The 27,687-nt window shown below is 41.2% G+C and overlaps 2 protein-coding genes across 4 annotated transcripts; one reads left to right on the forward strand and one right to left on the reverse strand.

Annotated features, from left to right (window-relative positions):
* Positions 1-579: 579 nt before the first annotated feature.
* Positions 580-16,171, reverse strand: tmem59l (transmembrane protein 59-like). 2 transcript variants are annotated; one of them, XM_028588451.1, is made up of 9 exons: positions 15,845-16,171; positions 14,437-14,826; positions 13,000-13,105; positions 11,809-11,903; positions 11,472-11,624; positions 4,475-4,580; positions 4,242-4,356; positions 2,622-2,739; positions 580-2,392 (listed from the first exon to the last, which is right to left on the reverse strand). In XM_028588451.1, exons 2-9 carry the CDS (start codon positions 14,599-14,601, stop codon positions 2,234-2,236), a joined length of 1,017 nt encoding a protein of 338 aa, XP_028444252.1. In that variant the 5' UTR covers positions 14,602-14,826; positions 15,845-16,171; the 3' UTR covers positions 580-2,233. The 2 variants fall into 2 exon arrangements, with proteins under 2 accessions (XP_028444252.1, XP_028444253.1); XM_028588452.1 differs by lacking the exon at positions 15,845-16,171 and having other exon boundaries at positions 14,437-15,805.
* crlf1b (cytokine receptor-like factor 1b) lies at positions 15,851-27,535 on the forward strand. Of its 2 annotated transcripts, none has more exons than XM_028588450.1 (8): positions 15,851-16,121; positions 18,732-19,010; positions 19,764-19,893; positions 20,122-20,294; positions 23,926-24,083; positions 24,766-24,934; positions 26,163-26,348; positions 27,230-27,535. In XM_028588450.1, the coding sequence occupies exons 1-8, from the start codon at positions 16,064-16,066 to the stop codon at positions 27,244-27,246; spliced, it is 1,170 nt and encodes a 389-aa protein (XP_028444251.1). In that variant the 5' UTR covers positions 15,851-16,063; the 3' UTR covers positions 27,247-27,535. The 2 variants fall into 2 exon arrangements, with proteins under 2 accessions (XP_028444251.1, XP_028444249.1); XM_028588448.1 differs by having other exon boundaries at positions 26,163-26,344.
* The last annotated feature ends 152 nt before the right edge of the window (positions 27,536-27,687 follow it).

A 27,687-nucleotide genomic window follows, 5' to 3' on the forward strand; every position in this document is an offset into this window, starting at 1 on the left:
TGTAATAATGTGATTTTTGAAAAAGAGACTGAATAACCTAAATGATATGGCCAAAAGAATGTGGATGTCCGCATACTTGATGATGTGAAAGACCTTGACTGGCCTGCACAGAGCCTGATCCCAACCCAAACAAACACCTTTGGGATGAATTAGAAGGCTGACTGTGGGCCAGGCCTTATAGCACAACATTAGTGGCCGTCCTCACTAATCCCTGCAGTCAGTGTACGCAATCTTATAGGAAAGCCTTCCCAGAAAGGTGTATGCTGGTATAGCACTGTATTAAAGCCAATGGTTTTGGAATTAGGTGTTCAACAATCACACAAAAGTGTAATGTACTGGTGTCCACATATTTTTGGAAATGCAGTGTATTTTGAATTCCCCAGTATTCATTTAGTTATCCATCCTGCTATTATTTTGTCTTGGGGGGGGGGGGGTTCACTCACTCACACACGCACACATGCATGCGCGCACACACACACACACACACACACACACACACACACACACGAATATCAGTATACTTTTACATTACATTATACTTTTTAGTGTAAATTTAAAAAAAAACACTTCACTCTCTAATTTATTTACAATGAAAACACTTTATTTCTTCATGTTGTAAGTATCATTTCATTGAAAATAAAAAGACCAGTAAAAAGGAAACAATACAGTTTGAAATTCATATAATACTCCTTGTGATATACCTTCAGTTTGAACCAGCGCAGATATCGATTGAATGGCTTTTTAATTAAGAGTCCTTCCTGTAAATCACGAGGATATCGTCGTTCATCATTATTACACATTCTGTTCAATGTTTACAGTAAATAGTAACACAAAAAATCACAAGTCTACAGTAGAGTTTTGCCATACGGACATGGCGGGCGGTTAAGCTAAACTATCAAAGCGTCACTTGCATGCACGGGTTATTGTCTACATTGCCTGGATGAAAAAAAGAGCGTTACAGGACATCAAAAGCACTGAGAGGGAAACAGAAAATCTTGTCTAAGACTGCAGCTCTGTCCAATAACAACGGTCTATGTTAAAAGCTTTGCATTACACATTGTTACAGAGGTTATCCTTCAGTGTGTGCTCCTAGGACATACAAAATAGTCAGCTATTAGAAAGCACATGGCACATATAACAGCTAAGAACTCTTGGAGTGATATAAGAGCAATAATATAATGATATTATTATTAATAATAATAATAATAATAATAATAATAATAATAATAATAATAATAATACAGTAATAGGTGCATTCTCCCTATGTGTCTCTTTCCAATCTGTGTTGCAATGTATTTTACATACAGATCCATTGCAGTTGTATGATGAATTAACTGTACATGGCACTTTAATAACACTTTTTAACAGATGTTGATGATTCTGAATAGAGGAGAAAATAAATAGTGTTTATTTAACTCATTCTCAGACAGAGTGTCCAGTTTTCAATCCAGTTCCAGTTTTGAATCTACCAGTTTTTCAGTATTTGTGTGCTGTTGTAGATGTACAAGCACACACACACACACACACACACAGACATATCCAAACTTACACAAACACACAGAGGAATAAGTTGATAAAAGCCACTCTTTTAGTTTTTGGAGTACGTGTGCCTTTGTTTCTCTGATCGTGGTGAGAATGTGTACCTCACCTGCAAATTTTTTTATGTGTTTGCGAAGTGGAAAACATGATTTTACATTTCTAATAATTGCTGCAGTGCTCACAAGAGTGCTCTCTCCATACATCTTCCTTTCCTCTCTCACTCTCAGCAACCCATCAATTAATCCAAACTCTCTGTGAGAACGAGGCAAAATTAAATCTAGAATGAATATCAGCGTTTGTCTTCTCTTGTCCACGCTAGACATTAAAAATGCTATGAAAGCTCTCAGCTGCAATCCATCCTCCCTGCTTGTCTCCAGCGTGGCTCTCACTGACTTATCAATAAGCAATGGACAGGCTGATCATTAAGGATAATCTGAGGATGGATTTGATGAAATCTGGGCTGTACAAGGAAATGAAATGCCATCAGACCAACAAGACCAAGCTAGATGTTTTAGTATCATAATTTTAAATTATGGGAGCGGGTGCCATGCTCTTAAAAATATGTTTTTTTAAAAATTCTGGTGACCGGTTGAGTCCCGTGATGTGTTTGTTTCACCCCTTGCACTGATGGGCCACGTATTTTAGACACGGTTACCCTGGAAAACAAGACAGCAGCTCTCCCATTGGTCCTTTTCTAAACGCAAGTTTTGTTCAGGTCAACTTTCACCGGCAGCGGCCCCGCCTCCTGGCTCTCCTCCGATTGTTTTATGGCGACAGCGATCACAGGACTCAGGTGATACGGGTTTACTTTGTGGGCATTATCCAGAAACTCTTTATCTCCATTGATGCTCAGCTGAAAAGACACAAAGAAGAAATGATTGAGAACAGCGACAAAACAAGCTCACTTGTCAAGTTCACCTTGACTTTCACACTCACTTAGAGTGCACTGTCATGTTTGCTGAGTCACCAAACCGCTGCAGACCTAGAACCCTTGAATTTGTGAGTGAAACTTAATTTTTTCAAGTCATTGCTTCCCTCACATGTGCATGCGTATGCAGTGGTTGTTGGTTCTGTGTGTGTACCTGCGTCTTGATGTGCTGCTCTGGTGCGGTGACGAGGCTGGCACAGCTGAGCCACAACATGACCATGATGGACAGGAAGAGACAGGCCGCTAAAATCCACCGCGGAAGGCCTGAACGTCTGCAGGACGAAAGAGTCGGACAGGAAAGGAAGGAGACGAGAGTTAGGGGATGAGACCGAAGAGGGCTAGAAATACAGAGAAATTAAACATTAAGACATCAACAAATATAACTTGCCTGAATGTAAATAAATATGTGAAAAAAACACTTTGAAGCCTTTTTTAACATTGTCCTGCAAATCCCAACTACTTTAAATTGCTTTTCAAAGTATATATTGTAGCAATTGTTTTACATCTTTTATTGTGTTTTTCCTACAGTACTATACACGCAGCTATTAGTTTGTCAGTATGGGAAACATAGAGTTAGATAACCCATCTCAGTGACTGCACCTCAATCCATCACGTCTACCTTTGTTTTTGTCGAAGTTACAATATGCAAGGTATCAGGTATCACAGTTGAATGAACAAATCAGGTATGTGTGATGGATTAGCTATCTCAAGTAAGTTGCAAGTCTCTGCACGGTCATTTTCACGCTGACGGTAAACTGGAAATCAGACTAAGACTTAGGCCGGCCACAAACTGGCTGCGTGGTGTGAGCGTATCAGCTGCGTGGCGTGCCCGTTTATATTTCGGCTCCCATGTTAACAGGTTAGAGCTTACACACTGTCTGCGTGAAACGCACGTCTCAGGTGCGGCTCGAGCCGTGGTGAAAACGTGTGCATGCTAGAAATAGAACCGATGCCTATTTTTCACGCGACAAGCAAGCGTGTTGGAAGCGTTTCATACAAATGTACAGACAAGGCTAGCAGCAGCAGCGCCGCATCAGACACGTTTCTGGTGTGTAAAGACATAGAAAAATCCACGCAGCTGACACGCAACAGAAACGCCACGCTCACGCCACGCAGCCAGTGTGTGGCCGGCCTAAGTGGTTTGCTTTTGGAAACGGTTGTCACTAATATTAAGTATATTTCATGGGGGAAGCATTAGTTCTCTCATTTAAGTCTTTAAAGGTCCCATGGCATGAAAATTTCACTTTATGAGGTTTTTTAACATTAATATGAGTTCCCCCAGCCTGCCTATGGTCCCCCAGTGGCTAGAAATGGTTATAGGTATAAACCGAGCCCCGGGTATCCTGCTCTGCCTTTGAGAAAATGAAAGCTCAGATGGGCCAATCAGGAATCTTGCTCCTTTTGAGGTCGTAAGGAGCAAGGTTACCTCCCCTTTCTCTGTTTTGCCCACCCAGAGAATTTGGCCCATACATGAGAAAGAGAGAGACATCATGGCTTTCAAACTAGCAAAGTGGCAGTTGGTCAAGGCCACACCCCCACCCTCCACCTTGCCCCCCCCTCTCTCCTCCTCAATAGCTACAGAAATGGCACATACTAAGGAAAGCTCATTGTGGGACTGGCTCTAGTGGCTGTAATTCTGCACCAAGGCTGAATTTCGGGAAAGAGACTTCAGATACAGTATTAGGGGACCACTAAGGTCTATATAAAAGCATCGAAAGACCACCATGTCATAGGACCTTTAATTCTCAACAGGGTAACTCAAGCTCCAGCTCACCGTGACATGCAGCCAAGGAAGTCGTGCTCAGCTGTGGGGTCGTCTGTGTGCTGGACAGGGTGCTTCCCTTTGCCTCCAGCTTTGGATGCTCCCCTCTCGCCATGTCCCCTCACACCTGCCAAACAATTCAATGAAGGAAAAAAAAAAGATTTCAGTTGGATGCTAATGAGGGACATGCATGTGCTGCTATAAATCAATAAAATAAGAATTGTATGTGTTGAATATGTTCTCACCATGGGGTCTCTGGGTGTGAGAGTGGACCTGAGGCCAGGGTTTGTCCGCCACGTTGGATCGAGGAGCCTGCAGCTCGGGCAGAGAGTACTCCATCTCTGGCTGGCTCTGAGAACAACAACAGCATAGACACTCAGCCATCATAACAGCTATTATACCACAGTCATTTACCAGGAAAGGGTCTGTTAAAGGTCTGTGATGTCAGACCACAGAGGAGCTCCAACTAACAATAGTTGGCTGGGAAGCTTGAATGAGAGAAACATCTCAGGAGATGAATTAACTATGACGATTTCCTTTTTACATTTCCAAATGTAGCACAACGAAACAGAACAGTAAGCATTAAAGGACTATTCAGATGTCAAGGAAATCTAAATCAGTACTTAAGTAAGTACTAAGTAAGTAATAAGTATCAGTACTTCTCTCATGTCCGTATGGTAAATATGGAGCTAAGCTGTTCCCCCTTGTTTCCAGTCTTTATGCTAAGCTAAGCTAATCTCTTCTTGGCCGGCTCTCGCTCCATATTTAGCCTTCAGACATGTAATTGGGGTCAAACCTTATTTCTCAAAATGTCCAACTATTCCTTTAACACCACATTAATGGTAAAAAAAGGATAACAAATTTAAATGAAGTTATAATATATAGTAGATGTACTGTAAATGCAACACCCAGCTGATAGTCACCTTATGTTATATTAAGATCAATATTAAAACTGTACAAGTTACCTCTATGTAAAGCATAACTTGATATTTAGTTGAACTTTGGACACTTTAAATAAGGTGAAACCCAAAATGCTCTTTTTGTTTGCTCTGCTCCACAGAAAGGTCAGAGGTCTGCAGCCCTGGAGCTGGAACCAAGTTAGGGTTAGACTTTTTCTCAGCCTGTAGCATGATCAATCACGGTGAGGTAGCCAAGTAAAAATAAAAAATGGAAGAAAAGACATTTATGTCGAAAGCTAGAGAAAGCTGAATTAACTCTTCTGTTCAGTAAAAAGTCTCCCGAATCAATCTGAACACTTAACTAGCAAAATTAATTGGGAACACTCAATATGTTGCATAACTTAATCAAACAGCCTTAAAAATAATGAATCCCTTCCTTTGTTCTTGCCTGCTCAACATGTAAAACAGTATCTTTCTTACCTAAACCCGTTTAATAAAACCCCTTGAACTGGGACAGCACCTCTGAAAAAAATAGCTTTAAAAAACGACTGCTACACACAGTATTTGCACTGTCGTGTGTTTCATTATGTGCACAGTGTTTCTGGTTCCCCCTGGAGAACTCATTAAAAGAGGATTTTGGTTCCCCACTGCTGACCCTCCCTCCAGTAGTCGGCTTTAACTATACTATTGCTGGCCTCAGCAACAACAACCACACTCACACGCACACGCACACGCACACGCACACGCACACGCACACGCACACGCACACGGACACGCACACATACACACACACATCAGAGCAGTACAGTAAATCCCACTGCAGTAGCATCAACCTCCCAGTATTTATCGATTCTGAAACTAAGTGGATCAATGAACTTTGAAACCTCTTGCTGTGTCTTACGCTATAATGGGAAGGCAGCAAAATTCATTCACTCTCATTACTTTACTGTGGAAGACGATTGATCTGTTTTCTACTAAATGATTTCAATCACTTTTCCAGAATAACAAAACAACATACTGTAGTCAACTGTGGAGACATGGCTAGTTAGTTTGCTTCCCAAAACCCTTACAATCCTTCAAAGCTCCTCTGTTGAAAAAGTTATTTCAGAACCGGGTTTATTACCCCTAGCGAGCAATGTTTTTGGACAGGGTGCATTGAAACCAGATGCAGAGGCAGTGTGAAGGTTTGGGGAGACGTGAGGGGGCTGATTCTCATTGGCTGCAGACTGAGGAGATCTAACCATCAGAACGAGCGGAGCCTGATCTGCATCTGTCATGCATTATGAGAGAGGGAATGCAAAAGGTGCTCTGGCTTACAGAAAGAGAGAGGAGAGAGACAGAGAGAAAGAAATAAAGAGGGGTTTGAGAGTTCAGAAAACGTCTCAGCCATGAAGAGACAAGCTTTCAGGCGGAGGAGTGGTGGATACAATTAGACTGCATCTCACCCTCTTAATTTGTTGATTTTGGGCCTGGATTCAGTCTGTTTTTTGAGGGTCGACAAATGAATTCAAACGTGTAATGTGAAAGAACTTTGACTGACTTTAATCACAAAACACTGTCTCGTTGCCTCCATATGGAGAGGGGAAATGGTTACAAAAGGTATCCAAGGCCCCTCTGGCTGTGCATTACGTAAGCAAATTATTCATCAAACAAAGACACCTTGGGGGATTATTTTGCGTAAATTGGACTTTAAATTGGACTGATACTGTCCAAATCATGGCCTTTAATCTAGAGGCCTTAAATCTGAACTTTGATTGCAGCACCCCCATGTGGTCAATTAAGACCACTTACAGTATATCCATTAGGCATGGGACGACATAGGAAAACAAAAAATGTATAGAAAATGCAACAAAAACAACATGTGTTAAAGAGTTTAACACCTCAGACTGAAACACAAGTAGGATTAAAAGACATTTCTGGTGATATTCAGCATTTCTCTAATTGTCAACACATCTCATGAAAAGACCAAAACCAACAAACGGATCCTATTGAATATCAAAATCCTGATATAGCTTCTTGGTCTGTGCCATAGAACTCCATTGTTGCCCAAACTGAGGGAAAACTTCATCAGGATAAACATGGGCTCTGTAGTTTGTTGTGAGTAAATCATGAAATAGAAAGGCAAAGTCACGCTCTTCTACTTCCGGCCAATGGGACCTATCTTTCGAAAAAATATGAACGAGTCAATGGAGAGATAATAATTATTTTTTGATCCCGTTTGAATTGAGCCATGGATTACAAATATGATGTTTGTCAAATTAAAAGATAATTTTTCAACCAAAGAAAGTCTCAGTTTATTGTTAAACTGTTGAAGTATAAGACTGAAAATACGTAATTAGAAAGACTACACACTTCAAATTCGTATGGATGACGTCTCGCTGAAGCTCCTGTTAAAGAAATGATGTTCCTTTGAGTTTTGTTAATCATTTCAACATTTCTCTGAATGCATCTGTTCGAAGCTGAGTTTTCTGAGCTGTGACATGGAGATATAGTCAAATTACCAATGCAGAGGGGTTTTGCTTACTGTTAGAGCTGCAGAAAGGCTTGAGACTGTTCTGACAGCCTGTCTTTGGAGAAGGAGACAGTATGTCTGAGTGACCATTAAAGGAAAAAGCTAAATACATTTAAGAGCTTGTAATTGGTTACTGGCAATTGTTGAAAAACCTTTTCATTGGTTTGTAAAAATATTCATTTGGCTGCTTTCCAATAAAGCATAGACTTCTTCTTCTTATGACATGTATATATTCTCACTATGTATCCCTGTGTCCTTTAGAAGCTGCCAAGTAAAACTGAACTGGTGAGAACTTGATACTTTTTCTCTGTAACTTCCCTGTAATTAATTACATAAAACTTTTGCAATATATTCTCTATCTGCTGATAAAAATAATTCCCAACATATGCACTATTTACTCCTGTTTGTTTAAAAACTACAATGCTCAGCTTTGTTAGGAAACTACTGAGTGTTGTGAACATACAACATTCCACATTCCACTCTCTAAAAACTCTAAACAAAGCCTCTCTCATCTGTTTTAATTGGTTTCATATATTTGTTTCATGAATTGTTACACTGTTTTCCTTTCTGAAGATTTATCTGCATGAACCAGCCTTGAACCGATCCTCCTTTCCTCTAAAGCCTCTCTCTTATCTATCTTCCCTTGCGTCATCTAAATGAATGCAGCGATTGGAAGAAAATCTATATATTTTTGTGTGTCTCATTAAACTTAAGAACATTGTGAACTGAACCGTGCTTCGTGTCACTTTGTCCTCCGAGATCTCGTAATGATTTCAGAATCATCTCACAGAGGGCAAGCCAGTAGATCATAGGATACAAACAGCAAAACAATTGATCAGTTTGTTTTAGAACGCTGAGCCTTGTTTAAAGATGAGAAAAATATACTTGTGACCCAATTTTAAAAGTTTGTCTTCAGTAGGAACTAATGGGCTTGGGGCTGAGAGCATCCTGTATGTAATGTTCGTGCTTAAGTCACTTTCAGTGTCTTGTGCCTGGAGGAGTAAACTAAACTGAGAAAGTACACCGACTTCCTTTTCAGTGTAGCATCATAAGTCAAAGTCACACTTCCTTCAAACACTGTTATTTCACGGGAGCTATCAGCTCTGTTCAGGGTTTTTTTTTTCTTTGAAATGTATTCGGGCAGAATGACTAATGCTATCGTGAAGAAGAAATAGGGTAGGGACTTTCTCTCTTTGTATTCAGCCTTACGCCGAGTTCAATTTGTTCTGCAGGCCAGCTCGTTAACAGAACCACAGCTCATTTGGAGGAAGTCTTAAATCGACTCACTTTTGTCCCAAACACTCTGACTCCGTTGAACTATCATGGGCTGATTTGTCAAAATAACAAAGGGGTGGGGTCCGTGAGGAGAAGGGAATGACCGAGGTAAAGGGCTGTTTTGCCAATATTTCCTCAAAATTACAAGTTTTCTTTATTTTTTTCCATCACTGGGGGACAAACCACCTAAAGTACCTAAAAGTAACCTACTCCACCCTTATAATCTGAACTAACTGCTACCACTGATGTTTGTTTGTTATGCACATGACCAGTTTATTCTCACAACTTGAGGTCACACAAGCACACAGATGGATGTTTAAGTACAGCCAGCTCTTTATGGCCATCCACATAATTTATATGGCAGACAGCGTTGGCTTGTTCCCACCCCCTCTGCTGTCCCTCAATTTAGCTGGACTTTTTCTGTTGTTTCAACACTCGGAGAGTCAATCTGTCAACTTGGTGGCGGTTTGCCAGCTGCCCACTAAACACAGGCCTGATAGTCTTCTCACAGCCCCGTGGAGCCTGGCTTCCCCTCTCTGCTTCAGCCTGCATGTCACTTTCATAAAGAGCAAACATCCATCACTATGTCTGAAAGAAATGTTAGTAATTTCATGTTCTGTGGCTGCTGCATCTCTACAGGAGGTGGTGCCTCAGAGTCCACTCTGCGCACAGTTTCTTAAACCTAATAGTGAATTTCAGCATATAAAAGACTCCTCTGTTATAAAGTAGCCCTTCTGTATGGATTACTGTGTATGAATACTGTAATTTCCCATTGAGCCCTTTAATTATGTAGCTAAAAATGCCATCAAAGTCACAAACGGGAAACCCCCTGACAGGGATGCAGGTTTCTGACCAGTTTTTGGAGGACATAGTTGGGTAGTCTGGTGGTTAGACATACCAATACTTATTATAGCCTTAATGTATAGGTGGTTTACTGCATTGACCTTAGCAATATGTGCAAGCTCAACAAGAGAGCCAGAGTATTTCTGCATACACCTATAAATGTGCTATGAAATCATAGAAAATGTGAAGAAATGTTTAATCTGCATCTGCATACAGATCTGCATGAAAATAAACACAAAGTGACAGATAATCACTGGATGTATATGTGTACTGACGTAAGTAGTTCATCAGTTGTAAAAATGTTCAAAAAAGCCCTTAACTCAAATCCTGTAAAAAAAAATTAAATACAATCCTTGATTGAAACCAAAGACAAATAGTTCCCAAACTTTCAACCACTTTTATAGTTTTTCAGATGTTCAACAAACAGACAAACCAAAGAGGGCCAACATATAATTTCCTTGGTAGGGGTTAGTCATGAAACTGAGTCTGTCAGCTCCATTTCAAATTACAGAACTAAAACTTCTGAATATGTATTTGTCACAGCCAGAACGTTATTCTTTAGTGCAGTCTAAATCTCCCAGTGAGTCTCCATCCTGAGGTGAGTTTACCACAGCTGGCCCTGCTGGTTATCAAATATGCATGGTGCTGAAGTAATTGACATCATTTAAAAGGACATTTATAAACAACTAAAGTGCTGAAAAAATGTGTGCAGCTCTCTGAAGTCAGCGACCTTGTCCCTATCCCGCTGTGCGCCCTTGCTCACTCAACCTTCACAGATGCACTGACTCTAAAATGGGCTGTGAGTTGTTTTGGCAGTGACCCAAGCTCTACGGCAGCGTATAGCTTAGAGGATATATTTCACCATCTTAACAGGAAGCAGGGGTTAGCTCAACTAATAATCTATAAAGGTCTGCTTGCTTGCTTTTAACCTCCAGGTAAAAACATGTGACATGAAAAAGCTTTGTAGATATTAATCTTATCATTTTCCCCCATCATGACTCAGTGGGCCATAATATAGTGTATGAGGATAGTTTATTTATGGAGATTTTAGTATGCAATTATTTGCATCGAAGCACTTAAAGATCCAAACTGTGTTGTCAGTGCAGATATTCAGAATGACACAGTAATATCTTGCAGTACTACAGCTAAAATGTAAACATAATTCCTAAATTAATTCTTATTCAGACAAAAACTGTAAAGAAGTACACATATTCACACCATCACAGTATAAAGTGATGTATTCTGTGTTTGTCTTTGCTTTTGTTCACTGATAAGATTTGGTATGAAGTGTGTTGGATGGACTTCAACCCAAACAGGAAGAGGACTCGCTTTTAAAAGCTGACTTCGCTGCTGTGTTTTCTCGCAGCATTGCAGGTGCAGAGATCACATGTCAGCCTAATTTCTTACATTTTTGGGAGTGACGTTTGGGTCAGTGTACCTGGAAGTTATTTTCTTTTTCAGTGTAGCCATAGGAAGCATTGCTGCTTACCACAACTCCATCGTTTTTCCTCTCTAAATTATCAACACACTGCTGCTGCCACAAACACAAAAACACATCATGTCAGGCAAATTTGAGAACTTTTAGGAGCTGGGTTTAGCTTTAAACACCATCAGGTTACATAAACTGTGAATAGAAGACAGAACAGAAAACGTTCATTTTCCTGAACATTTAGCAGAATCTAACTTTGACCATTTATCTATGAATAGTCTTACCTGAAAAACCACAACTTTTCCATCATCAGCCTGCAGGTAGAAAGTCCAAGTGGAGGAGATGAAGCTCTGGGCAGAGCTGACGATGTCGTTGCACCAACTGGACACGGCCTCCATCACAGAGGGGGGCTTAGGGCGGAGAGTCATGGCCCTGAGCTGCGGAAGAGAGAGCAAGATCCTCTATTACAAGGAGAAGCACTGACTATGACTATGTATGTGCTTCAGTAATACTGTATGTGCACACTTGTGTCGTCAGTAGTGATATTAACATCCAGACATCTAAAGTCACTTTGGCTCTCATAGCTGCATTTGCAGTGTTTGTGTGTGCAGCCTTTCTCACCTTCCTCCTCTTGATCTCAGGTTCAGAGGGTTGGCTGGCACAGCCGGTGCAGCAGGCCTCCTGCTCCAGGAGCTTAATATATGCCTCCTGGCAGGCTGGAGAGAGAGAGAGAGAGAGAGAGAGATAGTTGTGAAGCATGAAAGAAGAAGCATGATGATAAAAAAAAGAAAGAGACGAAGAGGGGTGTGAGAGAGCAAAACGATAAAGAAGAAGCACAAAAGAGAGTGGGCATGGAGCATGTTTATGTGGAAGGAAGATAAAGATGCAAGGGATATGTATCTGTTGGCTGTCCGTGGAGACCATTCACTCCACGTTGCCGTGATTAAAACAGGGGGCAATGGGGCATCTGCCTTCTGGACAACAAATCATATAATTGATTTCCAATACAGCAGTTCAAAAAAGCCCGAAACACCCGGCAGAAATACTCACTAAGTCTGCCAGCTTTTAGGAAACAGTGCAATATTAGCCGAGCTGTTGTGTTCAACATTTTGATGTTTAGGTAAAAGAGTCCAGTCTTGTCAAAAGGATTCACTTCTTCAAAGTTTTAAGAGACAATTTAAGAAGAAATAGCTGTAAGTTCAACCTGCATTTTATGTAGCCCTTAGTAAACTTAGGTTGAATTGAATCATATTGGCTATACTTAGATTGGATTTGTACCCTGATTCGGCCCACTGCCATTAATTTTGACAACATGTAAAGGACTGATGCCTCAGCAGCAGGGCTGCACGATAAAGGGGAAAATATGCGATATGTGATAACGTTGAATATCGCGATAACGATATTACTTGCCATAAATAAACAGATATTAAAATCTCAGTTCTGCTGCTTTCCGTATACTGCTAAATACAACAAATTGATTGTTTAATTTAAAACAAATTAAAAGAAATCATTGCTAACATTCTTTTATTGAACACTGAATTGAATATAAAAGGCACCACTAAAAAATAACGACAGATACATTATAAAGTGCAATTTTCTGTCTTTCGCCATATGTCGCAGCCTTTCGCGATGTGTTATTGCCTCAGTTGATATGACGAAGACGATATCATTGCGATGACGATAAAAAAAATAATAATATTGTGCAGCCCTACTCAGCAGCTTAAACTTTGGCCTCGGCCTGCTCAGCACCTGTCAGACCGGCAAAGCCATTCAAACAGACAGTCCAAGAGACAGACTGACACACTGACTCACCTCCCTGACACTCCTCCCTGCTGGTGTTGAAGCCAGCGTTGCCATTGACAAACTGGCAGATGGAGTAGAGACGACAGCCGCGGTGACAGGCGTTCATTATGGAGTCCTACCAGGCAGACAGAGAGAAGAAAGGGAGATGCAAAATTAGAGATGTCTCCTGCACTCTTGCATAAACCTTGTTAGAAAACATGACAAAGATGGGTTATGGCATCCCTTAATGACACGGTGCAGCTGTTGTATTATAGCCTGTCATAAACATTTGATAGCTTTCAAATGAAAACCAGTGATAATGAGCCAGTAGCAACAAAAAAAAAACTTGTGCAGGAAAATGGGGTGGTGAGAAAATAAGATGCACATTACTGTACTTCCTCTTGTCATAAGGCATTAATTCTCTGTTTGAAATAAGGAAACAGCGCCCTCTGGTGACCTCTCTGGGAACAGGAGAGACAAAGAGATGCCCTGACGGCGACCATGAACGGTTTATTACAGCCTTGTGCTTGTCATCATCTTCACTGCGTGTCCCTGTGTATTCACAGAGGGGTGTTTATCTCAAACCATTCAACTTATGGGTTGGAGGCGAGTCAGGCGACGTCATTAACGTCATTTCTGTAGTTACTACCCAGTATGTTGGCCCTAAAACTCGACATATTATGCTCAAGTCGCTCGTTTTCAATCACATTCTTCAAAGCAGGTGACTGTGAACTGCTTTGCAGCTCTACTCCTGCTGCCCTGCAGGATGCCTGAACCACACCTGAAGGCAGCACAGGAGGAGGAGGAGGAGGAGGAGGAAGAGGGGGAGGTGGTGGGAGGAAAAACATCCGACACTGGAAATCTAGGTAAGGCTATAAAACACATAAACTCCATGGTGAGATTACCAGCAATCATTTACCGTCCTGCTAGGGTCTAGTCTGGCGTCGTCTAAGCAGGAAGATGCTGTGTAGGCTATACTGTCATTAAAAGATAATTGTTTCATGGCTCATAATAGTCTCACTGATCGTCCACAGCATGCGCTACGCCTGTCCTGTCCGATCTTAATTGCGGATTAAGGATGTATCAATTATTGGCGCAGTTTAAAGCGAGTGTATCTCGAGATGAGCTGACTGAATGCAGTACACTTCTTGGACGAGTCTGTGAGGTGCAGAAGAAAATGAGCTGCATCCATCTTTCGGCCTAATTGTGCGCCGTAGCAACTAAGAGGATGCAGCGAAAAATCGGAGCGAGCATGCCATTACGCACGAACATAAACACATTTCTTTTATATTTTTCATGTAAAGATAGAGGTTGTTTTTTTTATGCTGAGTATATGGTGTAGGCTACGTCTGTGTGTCCGTGCGGGCGCTGAAATGTCGGACAGCAGGATGTAGCATATCTGTCAGCTTTTCGATAATGCGCTTTCTGCAGAGGCAGCCTACGCTACAGCACACAGGAATAACTTACTTTAGCAGGGCTTTTGTTTTTGATGGTGAGCTGGCATTGCTTTTTGCAGTAATTGATGTCGCCCAGTTGGTTGTCAAACAGATCCGAAGACGCCGCAGCGAGCCCGGCAAGAAGCACCGAGAGTAGGGCCGAGAAGCCGCACATCTTTTCGCCGAGCCGGAGCATCTGAAACCCTGGAGAAGAGGAGCGGAGAGTCGAGCGTCAACCAGCACTGAGCTCCCTTTGTGGCGGCGCTGCTGCTGGTGCGGATGCTGCTGATGCTGCTGCCTCAGCCCGGGTCCTGTCTGCTCCGCTGGTCTGCCTCTGCTCGTGGCGTCACGCGCATCATCATCATCATCACCATCACGCACAAGCTGGCCCCCCTAAACACACACACACAACCTGCCTTCACTGCAGTGATGACATTCATTAAAAAAAAATGTTAGTTGAAAAGGGCCAAGCTGCATATGCCCTAAACAGAGCAGACAAGTGGAGCGTTTGTTAAAGTATTGACAGTTCATGCATAATCAATGTAGGTCTATCCTTTCAATGGACAGATCCTGCTGGGACATGTGGGCGACAACACATATCAGCTGAGGAGAGATTGCCTGGAGGTCCAACAACTAATATATATGTCATTGTCTGTTTGATGGTTTCTTTGTGATGCACTCTGGTTGGTTTATAAATGTGCTTTAATAATAAAACATTGTAACGTGAAGATGACTGTTTGATTATTGTGAACATTGTAGGAATGTGGTGTACCTTATAGTTATCAGATCAATAGGCTACAACAGAGCAAAGATACTCAGTTACAAGTAAACGTATAGGGTTACATTTAAAAAAAAATACATGAGTAAAAGTAGTCTAGTGTAAGTATTAGTATTAGTGGCAAAATGCACTTAACATATTAAAAGTAAAAGTACTCATTATGCAGAATGGCCCCTTTTAAGAGTTATATTGTTAGTTGTATTGATATACAGTGGACAATGTAAACAGCCATTGAATGTTGTAGCTGAAGTGGGGCTGATTCTCTTTCATTCTTACTGCTGGACAGTTGAATCTATAGCAATAGAGAATATTTAGTTTTGTAGCCTATATAAATAATTGATGTAGCATCATGTATTTATATGTAAAATCTTAATGTAATTGACATAGTAATGTGATGTAGTAGAGTAATAGAATACATAGAATAAAACGGGAATACTCAAGTAAAGTGAAAAATTGTTCTAGTCTACTAAGTACTTGAGTAAATGTACGTAGTTACTCTTTATTAGGCCTATATTTCCAGAAAAGGGTGTTATTTATAATATAACAAATATTAGTGTGTAATATATTAGTGTGTAATATAGTGTGTGCGTGTTTGTGTGTCAGGCAGCACTAATGACTTGTGACTGAGTGGGAAAACAAGGGAGGAGCAAACAGCATGAACCTGGGTGTTACGGCGGCAGCAGCAGCATTAAAGGAAGCTCTCCTCGTGTTCCCGCCAGCAGCCTGCAGTCAGTTCGGTCTCCGGACTTCCAGTGAAGAAGAGCCAACATTTGATCTGAGAAGAGCCGCTAAGAGAGTGAAGCTGCGCGGTTCCTGTCTGCTCTTCACGTCCCGGTAACTCGACAGGGACCGAGAAGGAAGAAAAGCAGCTGAAAGAACCATGTTTCCCTTCATGTTTCTCCTCCTCCTTGTTCCACATGTGCTGTTGTCCTCGACACGTAAGTACCAAACTTTAGTCAACTGAGGGACAGACACAACCGACTGAACATTAGGCTACCGTGTTTCTGTCGGTGCAGACCTCAGTGTGGTATGGGAGGATATATGTGTCAACTTAGAGCAGCAGAGTTAGCTAAAGATAAAGTCAGTGTTTTCCGGAGTGAGCTGCTGTATGGAGGCTCTAAAACAAAACAAAAGGATTTAAATAAACTTTAAAAAAAAATCAGCAAAAAGTTTTCACCTGCCCAGGTGCTATCACCCCACCAATAATAATTATAATAGGCAGCCACAGAAGATGGATTTTCAAGAATTTACAGCGCTTATTAGGAGGAGGTGATATGGATAAAATCCTCTATTACAGTATATGTCATTTTATATTGCGATATCGATATACTGATATAGTAAATTTTATGGAAAATCAATAGAGAAAGTGTTAATGGTTAAAATCACCAAATGGGAATATCAGCTTTTGAGAAATGTTATGAATTGAATACCTGTCAAATCAAGAACATTTAATTAAAAATCTAAACATTTATATTGTTTTAAATGTAAAAATTAAGTACAAATTACAGTCTGACCTAGTGGATTTTCTAGACCAATATCACCATATGACCATATGAAAAAATCTATATAACAGCCAATATTAAGTTTTTAACATTTAACATTTCTGATAATAATTCCTTAGTACTGAGCAGGACATTTTACAATGAAAAATAAAATGATCAGTGCTCTCTGGTTAACAAATTATGTTATAGAGACAAAATTACGGTCTGTTATATAACCGTAAACATATCTTTAGATTTTTCTGTTATTTATCAGAGGATATGTAGATACCAATATATTTACAAGAAACCAGCTGATAATTTAGGGGCCTACCTAACTAAATGAAAATCCAATATTGTCTACAAGGACCTAATACATAAATATTATTCGGGATAGCTACCATGGTATCAACAGTTTGGCAAAAATCTCTGACAATTTACAAATTTGTTGAAAAGTGATTGCACTGTAACCAGCAAAAACACAAATAATAGCCTAATTGGTGGCCAGGATAGCTCAGTTGGTAGAGCGGGCGCACATATGTAGAGGTTTATGCCTCGTCGCAGAAGGTCCAGGGTTTGATTCCGACCTGGGACGATGTCCTGCATGTCTTCCCCCTCTCTCTCCCCTTTCATATCTTTCCTATCTATCCATTAAAGGCGGAAATGCCCCAAAAAATAATCAAAAAATAAAATAAAAATACCCTAATTGTATTATTCTCCACTAAAATAAATCTCGATGCAGTGATAGCACATGATTATGAGAGTAATTAGACTGAGAGCAAGACCTACTAGAGATGGTGGTGATGAGACAAATTGAAATAAATTGTGTTCATCAGCGCTGTTGCATGAAGGAAATGCAGGAAAGATAACAATAATATTCCAAGTTATTATCATGCAGACATTTGTAATGTTAAGACTGAAAAAATTATCTGCAAGTAGCTTCTATATGTGTGATGAAAAAACATGTCAAACACATGCATGCTATTTTTCTCATGTATATTTCATACCCGACATGTTTTGTATCGAATCCCACTCACTGAGGCCCAGAGGTCAACCCTCACTCTTCCTCTACATGTAGACAGTTTTGATCTCTGTACGTTTGTCTTCATATTCGTTGCTACTTACTCCAGTGAGGCTGAAAACAGTGCAGTGGCACATATGTTGGAAAGCTTGTCCACCGCCCACCTGAAGCACAGTTAATAAAACTAACCTCTACACATTAACCCTCATATCTCTGAGAAAAAAAAGCCCAGTGGTAACATTCAAACAGAGGGTTTCTCATGAGCATCAATCATAAAGGCAAACTTTAAGTCTAAGAGGGGTCGTGGTATGGAAAAGCATTCAAGGATTTGACCGACAAACCAGGGTGACCTTTCTGACCGATCCTACTCTCTCGGCTCCATAAATCCACTTCATTACTTGGCCATAAATATGTGCGGAGCTCCTGCTCTGTGGTGCAGTGCTGCCACTGCTGCCTAACACAAACGCAACGTTTTCTTACGGTTGGCAAAAGATTTGGTCACACCGTGTTCAAGTTCAACAGCTGCCCAGGACCTAATGTTATTAAGGAGGGTCAAATCAGTGGAAATGAAATGATAAAAGGCTGCCAAAACCCTAAAATGTAAATGTATTATGGTTGTATTAAAAAAAACAATGTCAGCAAGTTTACAGTATCTTTACCATCAAACACGGGGGGGAAATCACATGAACAACCAACAAATTTACATTACATAATTAGCCAAATTAGTGCTATAATGATTAGTTGATTAGACATTTAGTCTATTGAAAGAGAATTAAATGTATATATTTTTTAAATTAATTGATAAAATAATCCAACACATTTACAGGTTTTCCTAGTTTTATATATATTTTTTTAAATTAATATCTTTGGATTTTGGACATTTGCTGGGACAAAAAGTAATTTGAAGTCATCATCACCTTGGGCTCTAGGAATGTGCGAGGGACATTTTTCACTAATGGAACTCAATGAAAGCATTACATGAAGAAAAGTAAAGGTGCATTACAAGAGAAAGAAAGGTAATACTAGGTATATGTGTTTCCACCATCCAGATGAAGCAGTGATCTCCCCTCAGGATCCCGTCCTGCATATCGGCTCCAGTCTGACAGCCACGTGTACGCTGAGCCCTGAGCTTGGCCTCCACGCCAGCACATTGTACTGGACTCTGAACGGGATAAGTGTGTCCAGCAGCGCGTGCAGTGTGTTGAGCCCCGACACCCTGAGTATCACCCTTCACAACCTCAACGGCTCCCAGCAGCAGTCTGGAGACAACCTCGTGTGTCACGGAGCAGATGGACATGTCCTGGCTGGTTCGTGTCTCTATGTGGGCAGTAAGTGGAGGCTTTTCTGGCGTTGCAGAGTCATATATGGAAATGTCTCATTGAAATGCACCTTGGGCTCAGGAGGCTGGCTGTCAGGCTGGCACACAGATTTCAGGAGACTGAATGAATTTAAAAAAAAAAAAAAAAAAAAAAAAGCTCTAGTGAGCTCAGTCTTATAGTCTTTTGGTGGTGTTAATATCTGAGGACACAAACCCTGTAAATTAATATGTTTTTGAACACTGTAAATTAATAGATGTTCCTTTAATATAGACCTGAAATTAAAATAGATAAAATTAAGTTATAAAATCATTAAAATAAATAAGATTGTTTCACTTTCAACTGCTCTCACACCACCTTAAAAAGAACTGGTATGCAATTCCTTACAAAATCATAATTATTGACAAATAGAGCTTCTTTAAGACAACATTGTTATCCTTTTGGGGAACCTAAACTGTTTGTTGTGAACTCTGTTTTTATTGTTAGTTCCACATAAAATCCTTTTTGATTATAATTTGTCTGTAATGAGGTCTGTTGCATAATCAGCTTTTTTAATGCGTTGGCTTGATGGAGTGAACGCTTCACATGAATGGAGAAAACTTAGCCTTATGTTTTCTTTCTCGTAAATTTCAGAATAAAATAAGATTAACACTAAGTAGGCCTAGTATATTCACTATTTAACTCAACCCCACTTTTTTTTTTAACTTCAATTCAACATCTTGTTTCTTTTAAATGTGTTTTTTCATTGTTCTTTTTTTCCTCCAGGGCCTCCAGAAAAGCCAGTCAATTTAACGTGTTGGTCCCACAACACCAAGGACTTGAGCTGCAAGTGGAGCCCGGGGGGGCTGGGTGAGACCCACATCCAAACCAAATACACCCTCAAGTACAAATTGAGGTGAGCGCCCCAGACCTGCTGCAGCTCACAGGTGATCACCTCGCCCGACACCACTCAGGTAGACTAGCAATAAATGCATTAGTGCCGCGTACAGTTTTATCATCTGCAACACGCACTGCGTATAGAGTCTGCAGTGTGTTGTTCCTGCTCGTGTGCTGTTACAGTCAGTCTGCCTCTTCGGAAAACAAACGTAATAGTTCATTTTGGTCACTGTTTGTTTCTGTCCAGGTGGTACGGGAGAGAGCAGGAGTGTGAAGTTTACAACACAGGGAAGCAGCGTTACTCCTGCTACATCCCCCGTAACCTCGCCCTCTTCACCCCGTATGAGATCTGGGTGGAAGCAGCCAATCAGCTGGGCTCTGCTACCTCTGACATCACCACGCTGGACATCCTTGATGTAGGTGGGTAAGCAAAGGTTTTGAGGATGTCTGAAGTTGTAGAGCTTAAATAATATAGCTATTTCCATTCCTCTCTTGTCTTGTCCTTTCTTTTCCTTTTCTGTCTTTTCCTTTCCTTTCTTGTCCTTTCTTTAATTTCATGTCTTTTCCTTTCTTGTCCTTTTTTCTTTCCTGTCTTATCCTTTCTTGTCCTTTCTTTCCTGTCTTATCCTTTCTTGTCCTTTCTTTCCTGTCTTATCCTTTCTTTCTTTCCTGTCTTTTCCATTCCTCTGTTCCATTTGTTTGTCTGCAGATCTCCTGCATATGGCTAACACACTTCTCTAAGGGAGAGGGGGATTCATTTTTATTGTTTGTTCCCTCTGTAACAGCGGTATGGTTTCAGGCTGCAACTCTCAAAGAAACGGTTTTGTTGTACAAGTTAACCACACATCCGATGCCTCTGCGGTAAAGGCTTGACAGGTTTTCTCAGCGAGAAATTTAGGTTATAATGTACAAGCAACAGTGGGTACATCTTACAATTTCTCCGGCGCTAATGGAATTGCTTAGCGTTGTGGCCTCCAGCGAGCGCCACATTTTGAAAGCAGTGTTTATTGTCCGTGACTGGGCATCCTCTCCCTCCATTCATCCTCACTTCACACTGAGGAACAGAGAAGTTGGAGCTGTGAGTGGGTTGGAGGAGTGTTGCCATATGTATGATGCATTGCACTGCCTCAATAACAGAAACAATGAGCTGGGAGTATATTTGTTCTGGCTCGGTTTCCCTTTCTCCCTTGAGCTGAATGCGTTAGAACAAATAAAGCTGAAAAACAGCATCACGCACCAGCAGTGCAGGATGTCTAAAGCAGGAGGTTACAAACAGGAAACACTTTTACAAGTTCTTTAATAAGTTCCTTTCTTTGTCTCTCGTGCTGCCATCCCCTTTTATCTTCCCCTCTGTCTTTCTCTCCTTTAAAGCACTTGATTTGTTTGAAACCTTTATTGCAGTAGATCAAATGTTCAGCTTAATACTGACTGAGGGAACACCACGCTCTCTACAGGAAGTACAGACTGACCTGAACCAAAGCCTGCTAGCCAGTCTGTACAATTTTTCTCTATTCAAATGAAAATACCTAAATCTTCCATTTGCTCATTGTTGAAATGACAAGTTAGGAACCTCTACATATGGTGACTGTCCAAAGGCTTCTGGAAAATCATTTTTATAATTGTTGCACTCCAATCTGGAACTGTCCTGTTTAAGTAGAAGTAGGATTTAGTGTAATTGATTATTCTCTCGTGTACATAAATCTGTTAACGGATTCATTTATTTGTATTTCTTTCACTTGCAGCTGGCAAATATTCAATCATTGTATGCATATATCGATTACATTATGTTAGGACTATTCCCCCGCACAGAGTTTGAGAAAGCTATACTGTAAGGCAGCGGTTCCCAAACTTTTTAGGCAACGCACCCCGTTCTACATCCTGACCGGGTTGACGCACCACCAATCTTTTTTTGATCTTTTCTTTTTATGGCCAAATTAAAGTAAGAGCCTTTTGACTCACATTGGCATGCTTTGTGTTCAGGTGGCGACGTAGACAAGAGGGCTTCATACAGCTGTTAGCCAGAACCTCACTGCACACCACACACTGTGGCTTTGGGCAATCTGCATCGCCAGTCCACATGAAGCCCAGACCCAAATAAGTTTCATCATATTTCCTTGGTTTTCTTCCAGTCCGATTCCCACTCTCGTTGCCTCTTTTCCCTACTTGCCTGGATGACGAGCATCTGTCATTTGCCCGTGCTCTCCGATCCTCCTTTTTTGATTTCCCTCATCTCATCTTTCTGTCTCCCGTTTGGTTTCTTCTCCCGGTCCAGTTTCAGCTAGTAGGCATACATAGGTAGGGCTGGGTACCGAATTCAATACTTTTTAGGCACCGGCCGAATTGCCTCTAAAGTATCGAGTATCGAAAAAGGCCTCGTCATTCAATACCCAATTTCAATACCTAAGGAGGAAATCTCATGAGCGTCAGTGAGCCAATAAACACGCAGCATGCTTCTACCAAGATCTAATAATGTCTGTGATTGGCTGTCTAACGTTACACATTGTAGAGACACGCAGGAGAAACTACGTTACACACAGAGACGGGGGCTCACCTAGTCGGAGCTGAAAAAAAATTACTAAAAACGATTAGTGCCAGTCCCAATTTCTTTTTGTTTTATAAAATTTGTATTGAAAAAAAGCATTGTTTAGGAACCGGTATCAAAGTCACGGTATTGGTACTGTTATTGAACATTTTTGAACGATACCCAGCCCTATACATAGGTAATGTTAAAGCTAGTAATGTTGCGCTACGCGTACGTTACGTAAAGATAGGCTGACTGGCAGGAACTGAAGTGCATTTTGGGTAGATTTATTCATTTATTAAAATGTAAGTTTTTAATTTAAAATTTATAAAGCAAAGTTTTCAATTTTAGGTTTTTATTTCAAAAAAATACCACTAAAAAGTATTTGTGTAGTTATTACACCATTACATTTTTCCTCAAGGCACTCCAAGGGGTGCGCGCACCACACTTTGGGAATCGCTAAGGGAATAGTATGTATTGGGGGAAATGCACCATTACTTTGACCATGTTGTAAAGCAGATGACTGGTCAAAATGGAAGCAGCGGTGGCAGAGATATCCAGACTAGTAAGTTCCAAAAACACTGCAACCTACACTTCCCATAATGCCCATGTTTCTGAACTTATCCCACGTCAGGCTGAGGTAAACCTGATGGCATTATTAGTGTTTAAATTGAGAGCCATTTTAAACTATAAAACAGTATTTGATCACAAAGAAATAACGTGCATGCAATCATTGTCTTTTTCTTCATAAGTTAATTCTAAAATATATAAGTATTTCATTTTACTAACTGACGTATTTTTATTTTTAGGAAAGATCAGTCAGTTAGAGAGACAGAATTATAAAGAATATAATAAAAAGACAAAACAAGAATCAAAAAGACCAGTCACAGAATAATAATAATAAATGTTTTGCTTTGCCCCTTCACGACATGCAAGTTTAACCGACACACAGAAACAGACAGCATGAAGGTCTGCAATGTGGCACCTTCCCATGGAGGTGTGGGTGTGTTTATTTGTGCTATAGAACATAACCGCTGTGAAACAATCAGAAAATAATGTTTTTTATTCCTCTGATTCACTGCTTTGTTCGGCACCCCCTCTCTTCATTCACTCTCTAGCTTGCTCGACCACTGCTGCTCTTTCTCTTACTCTTTCTCTTTCTCTGGCTGTTGAGCCGGGGAGGAGGGCCTAACTTTGAACGCTATGTGTTTACAAACGGTAAGCCATACTTACTACATATTTGACCTTTCCAACTTGTATATGAGACAGATGGCTGTTTGCTGGCTCAGCACTGATCATCCTCACCATAAAGAGGGTGAGGATGATGAATGATGAGGTGTGATGTTTGTCTGCCGTCGGTATTATAGTACAATATTCACTGTAGGTTTCATCTCTCTCTCTCTCTCTCTCCCCCTCTCTCTCTCTCTCTCTCCCCCTCTTTCGAAGTCATTCAAGCCTCTTGTACCCTTGCCCTGATTACTGTACATCTGCTTCATGCAAACCTTTGAACAATTGTCCTTGTTCATGCAGTGACCACTGACCCTCCTGCCAACGTGCAGGTGAGTCGTGTCGGCGACCTTGAGGACCAGCTGACAGTCCGCTGGGCCAGCCCCCCCGAGCTCAAGGACATCCTGTTTCAGGCCAAATATCAGATACGCTACAGACTGGAGGACAGCACTGAATGGAAGGTGGTACACACACACACACACACACACACACTTTCTCTAGCTATGACACCTCTGAGGCAGCTTGTTAAAATATTTGATGTGCGGCATCGACTGATCCATTAAACGATGAACATAAAAGTTGCTCCTGCTGCATTCCCAGCCTCCTGTGTGTGTGTGCTTTCATTACAAACTTACAAACGTCTTGTGTTAAAACCTTGACTGCTGCCTGATTCTTTGCTGGCAAATTTTGAACGCTGGCTTTCATCCAGAAGTGAAGCTTTTAGAAACATTTTCATTCTTTCAAACTGCTTCTTTGATGTTTTCTCCCCACAGCTTCTTTGTATGTTTTTCTCTGTTGTGTAGGTACATACAATATGTCTTTGAATAAGAGGATTAATATCTACACTACATTTTTATATATATATATATATATATATATATATATATATATATATATATATATATATATATATGTCCTTTTCATCTGTGCTAGGGGCAAATTTGCAATAGATGCGACCACATACACGCATGCATCACATACACACACAACCTCACACACACTTGACGTCTATGCCAAATTTCAGCCTCCTAGGGCGAAAAATAATAACGGTGATAAAAGATGTTGCCAATATCTCTGTTTAGTTGGAGTTGAGAAGGATTTTAACAGTTTTTATCCTCTCTGTCATTTTGTTGCCTCTCACAGGTGGTGGATGATGTTGGTAACCAGACGTCCTGTCGGCTCGCAGGCCTCCAGCCCGGGACCGTCTATTTTGTCCAGGTGAGGTGCAATCCAGTGGGCATCTATGGCTCCAGGAAGCCCGGCATCTGGAGTGACTGGAGCCACCCGGCTGCCGCCTCCACACCCAGCAGTGGTGAGTACATTGCAGAGGACATTTTAATACAAGACTGAATTACCAAAACGGTGCCTCATGTTTTAAATGGCTTTTAAATGCTTCCCAAACGTCTGAGATGCCCACAAATCTTGTGCTGTTTGTTTTTTCTAATAATCGACCTTTCCTTGCCATTTGAAGCCAGAAAAAAAAACAATGTCCTTATCCCTGTTTCAACATCCTGAACAAGCAGATCCAAACCGCATGTGACCCAGGAGAAACCAAACATCAATAGGCTAGATACCTTGATAGAGATCTCCCAGCAGAGGATTAGAAGGAACTGCAAAGAGCCAGGGGGACATTTTGATAGATTTTTGTCGTTGGCTTCAAAGATTGATCAAGTTAAAAAGCTGGTTGTCTGTCGTAGCAGCACACACAGGGCCTATAAAGCTTGAGTAGAAGCAGCAGGAGCAGATAATGAGTTACATAGGTCATGCGGTATGCCCTCCCCAGAGGGAGGAAGTCGTTATCGGGCTCTGTATTTTGCCAAAAAGAATCGATTGTAGCAGACTTTAGAATTTCCTCCCCAAATATGGTAAATCACTTCCACAGTTTAGGACATTACACCGAGTAACATTTGTCATTATATAAAACTGTGTACGTCAGGTTTTGTGAAATTAAGCAACATGAATCATCATGAATGTTCATAGAGCGACTGCGTTTTTTTACCAGAAGCCTCTTAAGTAGAGAGAAGTGAGAGGTGTGCTACTGTAAATGTTTCTTTATTTAATAATACACCAGAGCATTATCTTAGGGTTTGGGACTGATATTAAATAAGCGTAATTTCTATCCAAATAAAAACTCGGGTATGTTGTGATCGATATTTCAGTCTGGACCAAAGTGCTGGCCTGACTGACAGACCAACGTTGCCTCCATAGAGCCACGCTGTGCCTGTTTGCATGGCTAAAAACACTAAAAATTGACTTTCTTTCACCAGGTTCATCTACTATCAGGGCTGCTTTCCAGAGAGGTGTTGTGTAAGAAAAAAGAAAAAACAAACTATAGGACGTGTGAATAAGAACCATGCCTATCACATTTATGCTGACACATCAAGCAGATGGTGCATGGTCTAGCCTCTACCGCACCTTGCACTAACACTTGTCCTAACTATAACCTTGACGCTGTTCTCTCATCCTCCCCCCTCTCTCTTACCTCTTCCTTTCTTCACTCACACTCTCTCCTTTGTCTCTCCCCTCCCTGCCTCTCCCAGAGCGGCTGCAGAGCGGCTCCTGCGATCCTAAGCCTGGTGAGCAGAACTCCACCCTGCGGCGGGAACTCAAGCAGTTCTTCGGCTGGGTCCGCAAACACGCGTCCGGCTGCAGCGGCATGTCAATCAAACTGTACGATCAGTGGAGGGTGTGGCTGCAGAAATCGCACAAAACGCGCAACCAGGTAGGTAAGCAGAAAATCTCTCGCTTTTCATTATCTCTCCTGAGACACACACACACACACACACACACACACACACACACACACACACACACACACACACACACAGAGCTGCATTGAAGTCCTGAACTGAATTTCTGACCCTTTGTTATGCCATGTGGTCAGCATATTTACAAACACAAAGAGGACCGATTTCTCTTGAACTGGTTGGCTCTGTGAAGTTTCAGTCCGTTCTTTATGATCAGGTAAAATGTGCGGTTTGGACTTTACTGGCCCAGAAGTGGGAGCATGAAAGCAGATGCACTCCGATTTTATTACATATTTTAACGATGTAGACTTGATCTTCCGCTGATGACCACAACAAAGAGCAACGAGCATGTAAATGTAATTAACGGCGCACTGTTATGTGTTCCTTTTTGTTTTTTCTCTTGGCGTAAGGAGCCCCTTTCACAAAAAATAACTCGGGCCAAATGGCACGCAGAGTCCCGGCATCTTCTGTACATTTACAGTATGTGACTTTGTGAGGAGTTCAGATCATCGGCCACATCCTCTGCTGCTCAGTCCTTGAACTCACAGAAACCCTCACTCCACCTGACTCAATTAGCTCAGCAGTCTCTGGGTTTCTGTGCTTAAGGGGGGCACACGCTGTCGCCTGAATAATGTCTTTGTTCACAAACCGTGACAGGTTCTCATTGATTACCTTGAGAGAAAGGTAGCAGGGGGCTGGGAGCGATACGCAGAGAATAAGAAGATGATGCGAAGAAAGATGAAGAGAGGACGACAGAGAAGTGGTAGCCAGACCGAGGAATTATCGTGATGACTGTAAAGGACATGGTTTTTTTCCCGTTGAATTATCCCAGTGTGAACCATCTGCTTTTGTCCTTTCAGATTCTACAAGACGATAATTCATAGCAGCACCGCTCAGCACCACTGTGGTGTTTAATTCCAGAACAGCATCAAGAAACTGACGGATAACTGGCCCCGAGGGTCCCAGCTGTGTGAGGGATACTGCAGTGTTTGGTCATACCGCCTTAACTTGACTTTAAAGGGCCCGAGTGGAAGATAACTGAAGTGAGACAATTCAGCCTTTTTCTGCCATTTCCCCTGGCCGAATCTGTTAGATCTGTTTGCACGGACACAAATGTTAAAGGCTTCAGTAACTGTACTTTTATTCTGGAAAAGAAAAAAAAAAAAGAAAAAAGGTTAGCGTCACAGTTTAGACTTTTTAAGTCAACTTAATGTAATGCAAGTCTTTGATGATACTTGTCTAATGATACTAAAGCAATGGTAGTAACATGAGGGAACAGGGAACAAAATGTACAGAACAACCCTAGCTTTACTTTTCC

Source organism: Perca flavescens, chromosome 9 (genome assembly GCF_004354835.1).
Source record: "Perca flavescens isolate YP-PL-M2 chromosome 9, PFLA_1.0, whole genome shotgun sequence".
Classification (NCBI taxonomy): domain Eukaryota; kingdom Metazoa; phylum Chordata; class Actinopteri; order Perciformes; family Percidae; genus Perca; species Perca flavescens.

Bases quoted from the DNA above. Each gene is read 5' to 3' on its own strand.
- tmem59l (XM_028588451.1), bottom strand. From the start codon at position 14,601: ATGCTCCGGCTCGGCGAAAAGATGTGCGGCTTCTCGGCCCTACTCTCG. The intron at 11,904-12,999 runs GTGAGTCAGTGT...CTCTCTCTCCAG, and splicing joins CAGGGAGGAGTGTCAGGGAG to CCTGCCAGGAGGCATATATT. The intron at 2,740-4,241 runs GTGAGCTGGAGC...TTCGTCCTGCAG, and splicing joins TTCCTTGGCTGCATGTCACG to ACGTTCAGGCCTTCCGCGGT.
- crlf1b (XM_028588448.1), top strand. From the start codon at position 16,064: ATGTTTCCCTTCATGTTTCTCCTCCTCCTTGTTCCACATGTGCTGTTG. The intron at 16,122-18,731 runs GTAAGTACCAAA...TCCACCATCCAG, and splicing joins TGTGCTGTTGTCCTCGACAC to ATGAAGCAGTGATCTCCCCT. The intron at 19,894-20,121 runs GTGAGCGCCCCA...GTTTCTGTCCAG, and splicing joins ACCCTCAAGTACAAATTGAG to GTGGTACGGGAGAGAGCAGG.